This window comes from Bombina bombina, chromosome 1 (assembly GCF_027579735.1).
Source record: "Bombina bombina isolate aBomBom1 chromosome 1, aBomBom1.pri, whole genome shotgun sequence".
NCBI lineage: Eukaryota > Metazoa > Chordata > Amphibia > Anura > Bombinatoridae > Bombina > Bombina bombina.
This window is the reverse complement of record NC_069499.1, coordinates 1,513,958,232-1,513,972,193: the sequence shown is the minus strand read 5'-3', so window position 1 is coordinate 1,513,972,193 and position 13,962 is coordinate 1,513,958,232. Positions and strand designations below refer to the sequence as shown.

The window sequence follows — 13,962 nt, the reverse complement described above, 5'->3', positions numbered from 1 at the left end:
GCCAGGAAACCTGCTGCTGCCCCTAAGACAGCATGAATCGAGGGCCCCCGATCCGGGAACGGATCTAGTGGGGGGCAGACTTTCTCTCTTCGCCCAGGCTTGGGCAAGAGATGTCCAGGATCCCTGGGCGTTAGAGATCATATCTCAGGGATACCTTCTAGACTTCAAATTCTCTCCCCCAAGAGGGAGATTTCATCTGTCAAGGTTGTCAACAAACCAAATAAAGAAAGAGGCGTTTCTACGCTGCGTACAAGATCTTTTATTAATGGGAGTGATCCATCCGGTTCCGCGGTCGGAACAAGGACAAGGGTTTTACTCAAATCTGTTTGTGGTTCCCAAAAAAGAGGGAACTTTCAGGCCAATCTTGGATTTAAAGATCCTAAACAAATTCCTAAGAGTTCCATCGTTCAAAATGGAAACTATTCTGACAATTTTACCCATGATCCAAAAGGGTCAGTACATGACCACAGTGGATTTAAAGGATGCTTACCTTCACATACCGATTCACAAAGATCATTACCGGTATCTAAGGTTTGCCTTTCTAGACAGGCATTACCAGTTTGTAGCTCTTCCATTCGGATTGGCTACGGCTCCGAGAATCTTCACAAAGGTTCTGGGTGCTCTTCTGGCGGTACTAAGACCGCAAGGAATTGTAGTAGCTCCGTACCTAGACGACATTCTGATACAAGCTTCAAGCTTTCAAACTGCCAAGTCTCATACAGAGTTAGTACTGGCATTTCTAAGGTCGCATGGATGGAAGGTGAACGAAAAGAAGAGTTCTCTCTTTCCACTCACAAGAGTTCCCTTCTTGGGGACTCTTATAGATTCTGTAGAAATGAAGATTTACCTGACAGAAGACAGGTTAACAAAGCTTCAAAATGCATGCCGTGTCCTTCATTCCATTCAACACCCGTCAGTAGCTCAATGCATGGAGGTGATCGGCTTAATGGTAGCAGCAATGGACATAGTACCCTTTGCACGCCTACATCTCAGACCGCTGCAATTGTGCATGCTAAGTCAGTGGAATGGGGATTACTCAGACTTGTCCCCTACTCTGAATCTGGATCAAGAGACCAGAAATTCTCTTCTATGGTGGCTTTCTCGGCCACATCTGTCCAGGGGGATGCCATTCAGCAGGCCGGACTGGACAATTGTAACAACAGACGCCAGCCTACTAGGTTGGGGCGCTGTCTGGAATTCTCTGAAGGCTCAGGGACAATGGAATCAGGAGGAGAGTCTCCTACCAATAAACATTCTGGAATTGAGAGCAGTTCTCAATGCCCTTCTGGCTTGGCCCCAGTTAACAACTCGGGGGTTCATCAGGTTTCAGTCGGACAACATCACGACTGTAGCTTACATCAACCATCAGGGAGGGACAAGAAGCTCCCTAGCAATGATGGAAGTATCAAAGATAATTCGCTGGGCAGAGTCTCACTCTTGCCACCTGTCAGCAATCCACATCCCGGGAGTGGAGAACTGGGAGGCGGATTTCTTAAGTCGTCAGACTTTTCATCCGGGGGAGTGGGAACTTCATCCGGAGGTCTTTGCCCAAATACTTCGACGTTGGGGCAAACCAGAGATAGATCTCATGGCGTCTCGACAGAACGCCAAGCTTCCTCGTTACGGGTCCAGATCCAGGGATCCGGGAGCGGTTCTGATAGATGCTTTGACAGCACCTTGGACCTTCGGGATGGCTTATGTGTTTCCACCCTTCCCGATGCTTCCTCGATTGATTGCCAGAATCAAACAGGAGAGAGCATCAGTGATTCTAATAGCGCCTGCATGGCCACGCAGGACTTGGTATGCAGATCTAGTGGACATGTCATCCTGTCCACCTTGGTCGCTACCTCTGAAACAGGACCTTCTGATCCAGGGTCCCTTCAAACATCAAAATCTAATTTCTCTGAAGCTGACTGCTTGGAAATTGAACGCTTGATTTTATCAAAACGTGGTTTTTCTGAGTCAGTTATTGATACCTTAATACAGGCTAGGAAGCCTGTTACCAGAAAGATTTACCATAAGATATGGCGCAAATACTTATATTGGTGCGACTCCAAGAGTTACTCATGGAGTACGGTTAGGATTCCGAGGATATTGTCTTTTCTACAAGAAGGTTTAGAAAAGGGTTTATCCGCTAGTTCCTTAAAGGGACAGATTTCAGCTCTGTCCATTCTTTTACACAAACGTCTGTCAGAAGTTCCGGACGTTCAAGCTTTTTGTCAGGCTTTAGCTAGGATCAAGCCTGTGTTTAAAACTGTTGCTCCACCATGGAGTTTGAACTTAGTTCTTAATGTTTTACAGGGGGTTCCGTTTGAACCCCTTCATTCCATTGATATCAAGTTGTTATCTTGGAAAGTTCTGTTTTTAATGGCGATTTCCTCGGCTCGAAGAGTCTCTGAGTTATCTGCCTTACATTGTGATTCTCCTTATCTGATTTTTCATTCAGACAAGGTAGTTCTGCGTACTAAACCTGGGTTCCTACCTAAGGTGGTCACTAACAGGAATATCAATCAAGAGATTGTGGTTCCATCTTTGTGTCCTAATCCTTCTTCGAAAAAGGAACGTCTGCTACACAATCTAGATGTAGTCCGTGCCCTGAAATTTTATCTACAGGCAACTAAGGATTTTCGACAAACGTCTTCCCTGTTTGTCGTTTATTCTGGTCAGAGGAGAGGTCAAAAAGCTTCGGCTACCTCTCTCTCCTTTTGGCTTCGTAGCATAATACGGTTAGCCTATGAGACTGCTGGACAGCAGCCTCCTGAAAGAATTACAGCACATTCTACTAGAGCTGTGGCTTCCACTTGGGCCTTTAAGAATGAGGCTTCTGTTGAACAGATTTGCAAGGCTGCAACTTGGTCTTCTCTTCATACTTTTTCCAAATTTTACAAATTTGACACTTTTGCTTCTTCGGAGGCTGTTTTTGGGAGAAAGGTTCTTCAGGCAGTGGTTCCTTCCGTATAAAGAGCCTGCCTGTCCCTCCCGTCATCCGTGTACTTTAGCTTTGGTATTGGTATCCCATAAGTAATGGATGATCCGTGGACTGGATACACTTAACAAGAGAAAACATAATTTATGCTTACCTGATAAATTTATTTCTCTTGTAGTGTATCCAGTCCACAGCCCGCCCTGTCACTTTAAGGCAGGTAATTTTTCCATTAAACTACAGTCACCACTGCACCCTATGGTTTTCCTTTCTCTGCATGTTTTCGGTCGAATGAATGGTAATGGCAGTTAGGGGAGGAGCTATATAGCAGCTCTGCTGGGTGAATCCTCTTGCACTTCCTGTTGGGGAGGAGTTAATATCCCATAAGTAATGGATGATCCGTGGACTGGATACACTACAAGAGAAATAAATTTATCAGGTAAGCATAAATTATGTTTTTGTGCTCTTTCTGCCCCTTCTTTTGAGCTCTTTCTGCCCCCTCTCTTTTGTGCTCTTTCCCCCCCTCTCTTTTGTGCTCTTTCTACCCCCTCTTTTGCTCTGTCTCTAACCTTTTTTGCGCACTCTCTGCAGACCTAGCCCCCATCTGTTCTGCCCGGTCACAGCCCCCACCACGCCCACGTCATGTCCCACCCCGGCCTTGCCCACTCTGCCTGGCCCTGCCCACTCCCTCCGGACAGCAGATCAGGTTAGTTTGTGTAAGGCCAGGTGTGTTTGTCCTTGCGCTGTCTCTACTGTGCATGACAGCTTTAGACAAACACACTTGGCCTTTATATTATAAGATGATAAAAATAATGGTATCTTAGAAAGTCCATTTAATGGCGAGAACAATGGTATATAATATGTGTGGGTACAGTAAATGAGTAAGAGGAAAATTACAGCTAAACATAAACACTGCAGAAATTTAAAAATAGCCCTGGTCCTTAAGGGTAAGAAAATAGAAAAATGGTCTGGTCACTAAGGGGTTAAAAGCAAATGGAAGAGTATGTGGTTTAGTAAAAGTAGCAAAATTAAATAAACCTTAACACTAGAACAATAAAAACAAAGGCCCCTGTGCACAGGGTTTATTTCTATAGCATTAGCTTTTAGTTTATGCATCTTTCTGCATCTGTTTGGTCAATTTTAGATCTGATTAAAAAATAGCTCTGTATGCAAATTATATTATGGACTTTTTAACATGCACACAAAGGGCCAGATTATAAGTGGAGCGCTATATATCGCTTTTATAAAAACAATATTAGCATTCTACTGTGTAATACCAACTCACGCTAATGTGTGCTGGTATAACAAGTTAACAGCAATGCGAACATCAGAGACGGCATTAGAATTTCGCGCAATGAAGTGGTAAGTAGCACAGCCATGGCTACAAATGTTTGAATATATATGTATATGATTATATAATACCCCCCCTCCCACCAACTTTAGACCCTAAAAATGCCTAGTGCAGTTCTTTTTAATAAAAAAAAAAACATTTTTTTTAAGTTAAATACTACAATGCCCTCTATTTTGGGGGCATGGGGTACTTTTAGAAAATTAACCAGAGATCGTATCTCTGGTTAATTTTCTCAGTGCTAATTGCTACCACAAGCTCACTGTAGCAATAACCAGCCTCTTGTAATGGCTGGTTAATTATCGTGCTCCCACAAAGGCTAAATTTGTCCATTTTGTGAGTTTGCATTAATTTAGCACTCCACTTGTAATCTAGCCCATTATGTTTTATTTGTCAACTATTTGAGCTGTAGGCATAACTAAATAAATGTCAATTGTGTTAAAATACTGCAAGGTGTTAATTGTAACCCTCTATTGAGAGAAATATATTATCATGAATTCTAAATCATTTTAAATATTTATTTTTACAGGTAAATTTTATACATAAAATAGTCAGGCTAATTTCTAATTATTCGTATGTTTTTATTAAATATGTATGTTACTTTTTTTTTTTTTAAACTAAAAGTTGTAAAGGGCATTTTGACCCTTTATGCGAAGTATGTCCACAGTTTGATAAGTGTAACACAAAAATCCAATAGCTTTGTAAACCGCTAGATCGGGTTGTTTTTACGGACAGCCATAACAGCAAATTATCTGGCGGACATTATTAACCCCACCAATGGGGACTCTAGCTACGTTTTAATATTTATGTATAAACATAGCTAAAAATATCCACTAAAAACATAATTCATGTTTTTTAGACACTACTTTAATTTGAAATCCTTGATCTATTTGTCACAGAGTGTTTCGGTTGTCTAACCATGTTTCACATAATCACGTGTTCTCTTTATACAACTAATTTGTGTCCTGTCTTTTATTTATAAATTACATTAAGAATTCACACAGGGTAAACCATGGAACGGATTAGTGGTCCCCTGTTCACCATTAAACGCTGCCTAAATACTAAATTCTGACTCTGTTACAGATTTTCTAAGTACAGACAGCTGGGACCATTTTTCAAACAGACCAGGGGTAACTTAAATGAACTAAAGTAAAGACAAACATTGTAATTATGGTTTCAGGCATTCTTAAGTGGAAATGTTATTTCATTACTGTAATTTTTCAATTATTCTTCATCTGACAAGTACCTTCTTAAATTTTATCCTAATATATGTTATTTGGGTAGAATTTTATAAGGAACGTCAATCAGAGATCACTGTTTTCATCATAAAGTTGTACTAAATAAATTGTGTTTTACAAAGGGAATTTAACACTTTTATATTAAAGAGACATTAAACACTGAATGCATTTTATAAACACAGTATTGAGGTAATCCCTACCTCCATGTACTCATGAGTGCCACCATGATGAGATCTAGCTTTCGTTACATTTATTACTGACATCTTACGGTGGGCTAAATTATGAGTGGTGTGCTAACTGTTGCTTGTGAGAGAAAAAGGGTTTATCTCGGGTCTTTGCGTGCGTCGGGAGTAGCGCGCGTATTACAAGTTGAAATTAAACACGTTTGCTTGAGCGCAATTGAATTTAACATGCGTCGGGATATCGAAAGTCAAAAAAGTTGCACAAAACACATCAATAATATATTGTACAATACAGTTACACTCATATAACCACTAATAAACATTATTTAAAAAAAAGACTGGAAAGGGCTTTAACATAGAGATGCATACATATACATGTGTACATATGTATTTATATGTGTTTTTATGTTTTTACAGACATATAAACAAATAAATACATATGTACACAGACACACACATGCACATATACAGTATATAAATAAATATATAGTGCATTGGAGCCCTTTGCAGTCAAGTAGCTGTACACATGAAAAGACCGCTACTCCATAACCTGTCCGCCTGCTCTTAGGCGGCAGACAGAAATCAACCCTATCGAATACGATCGGGTTAATTGACACCCCCTGCTAGCGGCCGCAAATCTGCAGGGGACGGCATTGCACCAGCAGTTTACAATAACTGCTTTTTAGGTGAAAAATTATGATTTAATCTACAAGCAAGTTTTGGGGTATAGCCGTATTCCACGTCATTCCTTGTAGTCGGGTAGTGGTGGCTTTAAAGCATTTAGGAACTTGTAAAGAGGTACTTATTGCGTTTTCCTAACAATTGCTGCCTTAGTTTAGAAAGCCAGAGTTGGCTACTCTGTTCTTTCTTTTTTAAAGGTCTCTGTGAAGAACTGTGTCTTTTCATACCTTGTAACTGTCTACATGCCGGACAGCGGAGCAGGTAAGTGCTTTTTCTTCCAGTTGGGGAGACCATGCACTTAACAATTTAAAAGACACTGCTTTTTTATTGGGACATAGATAATCCTGTTGTATGGGTTACACTGGGGCATGAAGCAGACACTGTAGCATGTGTGAGACTAACATTTAAACTCTTTTAAAAAGAAAGGGTAAAATGTTTTTATTAGGCTTTATTTTCTGAAACACATTTACTTGATAAAGCAATACACGTTTAAACTGCAAGTAAGTCTGCATTTTCTATTTCAGCAGCTTATTCGTTTCCCCTTTGTTTTAAAATAAAACAATGCAACATTTTAAACTGTCAGGTTTGAAAAAACTGTTATTTCTGGTACTCAGTGTACCAGGAAGCTATTTTTAGTGCCTCTCTGTGTCGCAGCAGTAATTTGAAAGTCAGATAACATAACCGCAGTTGCGGTCACATGACCGGCTTTACTTTATAACGTTTCTGAAGAAAAAATAGTTTTTTCTCCATTTTTTGGGTGATTCGGTCTTAATTGGTAGCGGTAAGGCACCTTAATAACAGCTAGATTACGAGTTTTGAGCGATATAGGGATTTTAACGACTGCCACAAACGTGGTGTTATTTCACCTCCCTATAGCGCTGGTATTACAGGTTTTAAAAAAGCAGACTTGTGCGGGCAAAATGGTTGCGTTGAGCTCCATACGGCACCGAAAACAAGCGCTGCTTTGACGTGCTTGTGCACGATTTCTTCATAGACATCAATGGGGAGAGCCGTCAAAAAAAAAGCCTAACACCTGCGATCTCGGAAACAAAAGCTCCGTAACGCAGCCCTTTTGATGTCTATGGGGAAAAAGAAATAATGTTTAAACCTAACACCCTAACATAAACCCCGTGTCTGCTGCCCCCAACATCGCTGCCACCTACATATAGTTATTAACCCCTAATCTGCCTCCCTCAACATCGCCGCCACCTACAAAAAAACTATTAACCCCTAATCTGCCACTCCTAATGTCGCCGCCACTATACTAAAGTTATTAACCCCTAAATCTCTGGTCTCCCACATCACTACCACTAAATAAATCCATTAACCCCTAAACCTAACCCTAACTTAACCCTAACACCCACTAACTTTAACATAATAAAAATATAGCTAAATTAAATTTATAATTTTTAACTAAATAATCCTATTAACCCCTAAACCGCCAGCCCCCCACATCACAACAAGCTAAATTAAACTATATTAACCCCTAAACCTAACCCCCCTAACTTTAACATAATTAAAATAGAGCTAAACTAAAGTTACAATTATTAACTAAATAATACCTATTTAAAACTAAATACATACCTGTGAAATAAAACCTAAGATAGCTTCAATGTAACAGTTGCATTGTAGCTAGCTTAGGATTTATTTTTATTTCACAGGTAAGTTTGTATTTATTTTAACTAGGTAGACTAGTTAGTAAATAGTTAACTATTTACTAACTACCTAGTTAAAATAAATACAAACTTAACTGTGAAATAAAACCTAACCTGCCTTACACTAAAGCCTAAAATAAAATAAAAAATACACTAAAATTACAAAAAATAAAAATAACTAAATTACATAAAAAACAAACACTAAATTACAAAAAATAAGAAACAAATTATCAAAAATAAAAAAGAATTACACCTAATCTAATAGCCCTAGTTTTTGAAGTCCCACTTGAAGGATCCATCCAGCCGGCTAACTCATCATCCATGCAGCAAGAAGTCTTCATCCAGGCGGCCTCTTCTATCTTAATCCATCCGGTGAAGTCCTCATCCAGGCAGCAAGAAGTCTTTATACAGACGGCATCTTCTTTCTTCATCCATGCAGAGCGGATCCGTCCTGAAGATATTCAGCGCGGAGCATCCTCTTCATACGGCCCCTTGCATTCCTATTGGCTGAAAGATTTCAATCAGCCAATAGGAATAGAGCTGCTAAAATCCTATTGGCTGTTCCAATCAGCCAATTAGGATTGAGCTCTCATCCTATTGGCTGTTCCAATCTAAATAAAATAATACATCTAGAAATTCAGAAAGTAAGGTACCTGTCCTCAGTTCTACTTCCCAAGTTGCCCTTTCTCATAAGTCTGATAAGGAAGATACATTGGTACTTTCTGAGGGTGAAATCTCAGATTTGTACAGTATGATTCCTTCTTCTGAGACTGAGGTGGTATCCTTCAGATTTAAGCCTGAACACCTTTGTGTATTGTTAAAGGAGGTTTTAGCTACTTTAGATGACTCCGATACCAGTGTCGTTGTCACTCCTAAGAAATCTAATAAACTTAATAGTTTCTTTGATTAACCTTCCACTTCGGAGGTTTTTCCTGTGCTGGACTGCGCTAGGGAGATTATTTCACAGGAATGAGTGAAACCAGGGGTGTCATTTTCCCAGTCTCCCATTTTTAAGAATTTTTTTCCTGTCAAGGACGCAATTAAAGACCATTGGTATACTGTACCCAAAGTTGAAGGGGCCATTTCCACTCTGGCTAAGAGAAACACTATTTCTATTAAGGAATAAGCTGGAGGTTTATTTGAAAAAGATATATGTTCATCAAGGTCTCCAATGGCAACCTGCGGTGTGTATTGACTAGTGCAGCATCTTATTGGTTTGATGCCTTGTCTGATTCTCTTTAAGTAGAGACTTCCTTGGATGAAATTCAAGATAGGATTAAAACTCTTAAGTTGGCCAATTCCTTTATTGCAGATGCCATTTTACAGGTTGTTAGACTAGGAGCTAAAACTTCTAGTTTCACTGTACTAGCCTGCAGGACGTTATGGTTGAAATCCTGGTCTGCTGACATTTCCTCCAAAGTCAAGCTTCTAGCAATTCTTTACAAGGGCAAAACCTTGTTTGGACCCGGTTTGGCAGAAATTATCTCTGATATTACGGGTGGAAAAGAGTCTTTCCTACCTCAAAATAAGAAGAATTAGGCCTAAATGATGTCAGAGTAATTTTGGTTCCTTTCATAACTTCAGAGGAAAGCCTTCTGCTTCTTCTTCCAAGCAGGAACAATCCAAGTCTTCTTGGAAACCCAATCAGTCTTGGAACAAGGGGAAACAATCAAAGAAACCTGCAGCTGATTCAAAATCAGCATGAAGGGTTTGCCCCCAATCCAGGATCGGATCAGGTGGGGGGCAGACTTTCTCAGTTCTCTCAAGCCTGGATATGAGATGTCCCAGATCCCTTGACTGTGGACATAGTATCCCAGGGTTACAAATTGGAATTCAAGACTTTTCCTCCCAGAGGCAGATTCCTTCTCTCAAGATTATCTGCAGACCAGATAAAGAGAGAGGTGTTCTTGAAATGTATACAACATATTTCCTCCCTGGGAGTGATAGTTCCAGTTCCAGTGCAGGAAAAGGGTCTCGGGTTCTACTCCAACCTATTTGTGATTCCCAAAACAGAGGGAACTTTCCATCCCATTCTAGACTTAAAGTGTCTAAACAAGTTTCTCAAAGTTCCATTCTTCAATATGGAGACTATGCGCTCCATTCTTCCTTTAGCACAAGAGGGTCAGTTCATGACAACCATAGACCTAAAGGATGTGTATCTTCATGTTCCTATTCACAAGGACCATCACAGATTCCTGAGATTTGCCTTTCTGGACAAACATTTCCAGTTTGTGGCCCTTCCATTTGGTCTAGCCACGGCTCCCAGAATTTTTTCAAAGGTTCTGGGGGCTCTTTTGGCAGGGATCCGTTCTCATGGAATTGCTGTGGCACCCTACCTGGACGACATATTGGTTCAGGCGCCATCTTTTCAACAAGCAAAATCTCACACAGAGATATTGTTGTCTTTTCTTCGTTCCCACGGATGGAATGTGAATCTGGAAAAAAGCTCCCTTTCCCCTGCTACAAGAGTAGTGTTCTTAGGGACCATAATTGATTCTCTTTTGATGACAGAGGTCAGGAAAAACAAAATCATTTCATCTTGCCTCTCTTCAGGCTACTGCTCGTCCTTCAGTGGCTTAATGTATGGAGGTAATCGGTCTTATGGTAGCTTACATGGACATCATTCCTTTTGCTCGATTCCATTTGAGAGCTTTTTAGTTGTGCATGCTCAGACAATGGAATGGCGACCATGCAGATATATCTCAGAGAGTAGAGTTAGATCAGTCGTCAAGAGATTTCCTTCCTAAGGTAGTTTCTAATAGAAATATCAACCAGGAAATTGTTGTTCCCTCTCTGTGTCCTAATCCTTCTTCCTCCAAAGAACGTTTGTTACACAATTTTGATGTTTTCGAGCTCTTAAATTATACTTACAGGCGACTAAGGATTTTTGCCAGTCCTCTGCCCTCTTTGTCTGTTTCTCTGGGAAAACGTCAGAAAGTTACTGCTACTACTCTTTCTTTTTGGTTACAAAGTATAATTCGTTTGGCTTATGAGACTGCTGGACAGAAGCCTCCTGAGAGAATTATGGTTCATTCCACTAGAGCTGTTTCCTCTTCTTGGGCTTTCAAAAATGGAGCTTCTGTGGAACAAATTTGCAAGGCTGCAACTTGGTCTTCTCTACATATTTTTTCCAAATTTAATACTTTTGCATCCGCTGAGGTTTCTTTGGGAGAAAGGTTCTTCAAGTGGTGGTGCCTTCTGTTTAGGACTGCCTGTCTTGTCCCTCCCTATTTATCCGTGTCCTCTAGCTTGGGTATTGGTTCCCAACAGAAATTACTCAAGCAGTGTACTCACCATATCTTAGGAAAGAAAAACAAAATTTATGCTTACCTGATTTATTACCGTATTACCTGAATTTATTTCCATATATGATGAGTCCCAAGCCCCACCCTTTATTTTAAGACAGCTGTTCTTTTGACTATAACCTCAGGCACCTCTACACCTTGTGTTACAATGTTTTCTCCATTTCCCTTCATTCAAATAAATGGGGGTTGTGGGTGCGGGAGTGATACTTAGCAATTTAACTGTGGTGCTCTTTGCCTCCTCCTGCTGGCCAGGAGTGATATTCCCAACAGTAATTACTCTAGCCGTAGACTCACCATATCCGGAAAGAAAGAAATTTATCAGGTAAACATAAATTTTGGGGGTTTTATGTGAAGAACATTGGAATTTCAAGTATTAGTATTCAAAAATAAAAAAGATAATGCATGTTTCAAGGTATTTATTTAGGTACGGTTGTAAGGTACCCAGTATCTGCTGTTCTCCTTCTAGATTTTTAGTGCTGCTTTTTCCTGAAGCCTTAAAAACTAGTACTGAGGGCAGCATATGGCCTATATGCCACCAGTTGGCATCTGACCTAAATGGTGATGAGAAAACACTTTTTATAAACATTGTTTTACACTGTTGCTTGCTAACTGCAGTCCTCACAGCGGGAAAAAAAAGTATTTATTTTTAAGGATCACTATAGCGTGGCATATACATTCTACAGTTGATTTATATTGTTCTTCAGGAGACAGAGTTACACCTGGGTATAGAATGGTGAGAGCTGACGTTGACTTGAAAACAAGAATGTGAACCCAGAAAATATTAGCATACCAAGGGGGAGAATCTGGGTTGAGATCACAGGAAAAACAATATCAAAGCAGTCCCAGAATCAGACAGGTGGCAAGCTCTGAGATAAAATGCCAGCTAGAAAGGCCATAATCAGGTTTATATTCAAGAATCGTCCCCTTTCTATTTCTTCCAGCTTCAATAGGAAACTCTAAAATGAAGTAGGTTACAAAGAAACTGCTTCTAAAGTAGACACTAGCTGCTCTGCTATAGACTCTAACAATTATTGAACCAATACATGAGTTCATAAATTACTTGCAAAGTAATGGTGGCCAAAGTCATTAGTCAAATGGTGTAAAGTCAATAGCAAATAATTAAAGATTGAGATAGATCTATAAATGCAAGCTCTCCATAAAAGGGTTGTACTCATCTTGTATTAATTTAATTTGTTTGGTCTGTTTCCTAAATCAGTATTTTATTTTTTTAAACTGAATCAGAGTTATTTTGTACTCATGCTGAAAGTTTAACTATAAAAGTAACAGTAACATCATATTTAATAATGTTGTGTCTTATTAAAGGGGAGATATTGAATTATTCGCACCTACCATAATATCAACCAGTCAGATCGACTATTTCCATTTGATTTTTATTTTTGTCTTTATTGATTGTATGAATGTTTCAGAGACCTAACAACCTATTGTACATGTCTGTTATTTTAAATGCCCTAGTGCTGAATAATTTCTTTATGATATTAGTTTATCAATTATGAAAACTTGTCTAAACAGTTGTAGTCTTCTTGTTTTCAGATTCACAAACTTGCTCAGATGAAGAAGGCTGTTCTGAGGTGTTCCTTCCAACAGACAGCGACTATGATTCCAGTGATGCATTGAGCCCGAGAGAGTTGGATTTAGTTTACTCATCCTCTCAAGACATCTCCCAGCAGACACTGTCAGGCCTAAGTGGAAGTGCTCCTGATGTCTTACAGGTGCATGACATGAAGCCTTGTTTAACCTTAAAGGAAGAATGCAGCGGTTTGGACTCTAGCACTGAATACTGTACCAGGTATATGGACAACCTGTCTGTAATGGGTTTCCCTTCAAAAAGCATGGACAAAAGTTCAACCTCAAAACAACATTTGAGTATATTAGGGAAGAAGAGATCTGGAAAACACCAGCATTGTAATTACTTCAGTCGACATAATCGATGGCTTCGAGTACATAGTGAATCTCAGTCTTTGTCACTTTCGGAAGGAGTCTACACTCAACACATGTCTAGAGCAGTAGATTTTAATGAAGAACCTACTTCTGGTCAACAGATAACCATCCCAGTGGATGGCACTCGAAGTTCTTTCTTACCTCATGCTTCTAGTCTGCCTGAAGAGGGCAAATTCAAATACAATGAATCAAAGACAAATGTGCGTAGAATTTTTGTTGAGCCTTATAAACAGATATCTGAAGAGGAGAAAAAAATGTGGACTATAAACATTGATGCATCCCATTCACCAGCCAAGGAACCTAGCTTACAGGCCATTGCAGGGCAGGAATTAGATGCAGATGAGAAGACAAATTTACAACTATCAGAAGTATTTAGTAGCACTCTATAACAGCAGCAAAAAAAACTAAGTTAGAACTATTTAATGTATATTTCTCATCACTCTCCTCTGCACATTTTACAGATTTATCTAGAATCTTGCTGCTGCTTTTTGAATGCATCTTTGTATTATGGTATTTGTACTTTGTTAATATAATTCCTAATTGTTTGCTGCACTCTGAGGAACAAGTGTAAGAAAATATCTAAAGTTTTCCATTTACATTAAGATTTTTTATTTTGTGGATTAGTAAAGGTAACCTGCATTTAAAACCATTTTCTAGATAGATATTCCAGA

The 13,962-nt window shown here is 39.5% G+C and overlaps 1 protein-coding gene across 1 annotated transcript in view; it reads left to right on the top strand.

The window, feature by feature from the left end:
* Positions 1 to 13,680, top strand: part of ANKFN1 (ankyrin repeat and fibronectin type III domain containing 1) — an 899,573-nt gene extending 885,893 nt beyond the window's left edge. Inside the window, exon 17 of the mRNA XM_053708167.1 lies at positions 12,884 to 13,680. Within this exon, the coding sequence (XP_053564142.1) occupies positions 12,884 to 13,680 (797 nt within the window). The remainder of the gene's footprint in view (positions 1 to 12,883) is intronic.
* The last annotated feature ends 282 nt before the right edge of the window (positions 13,681 to 13,962 follow it).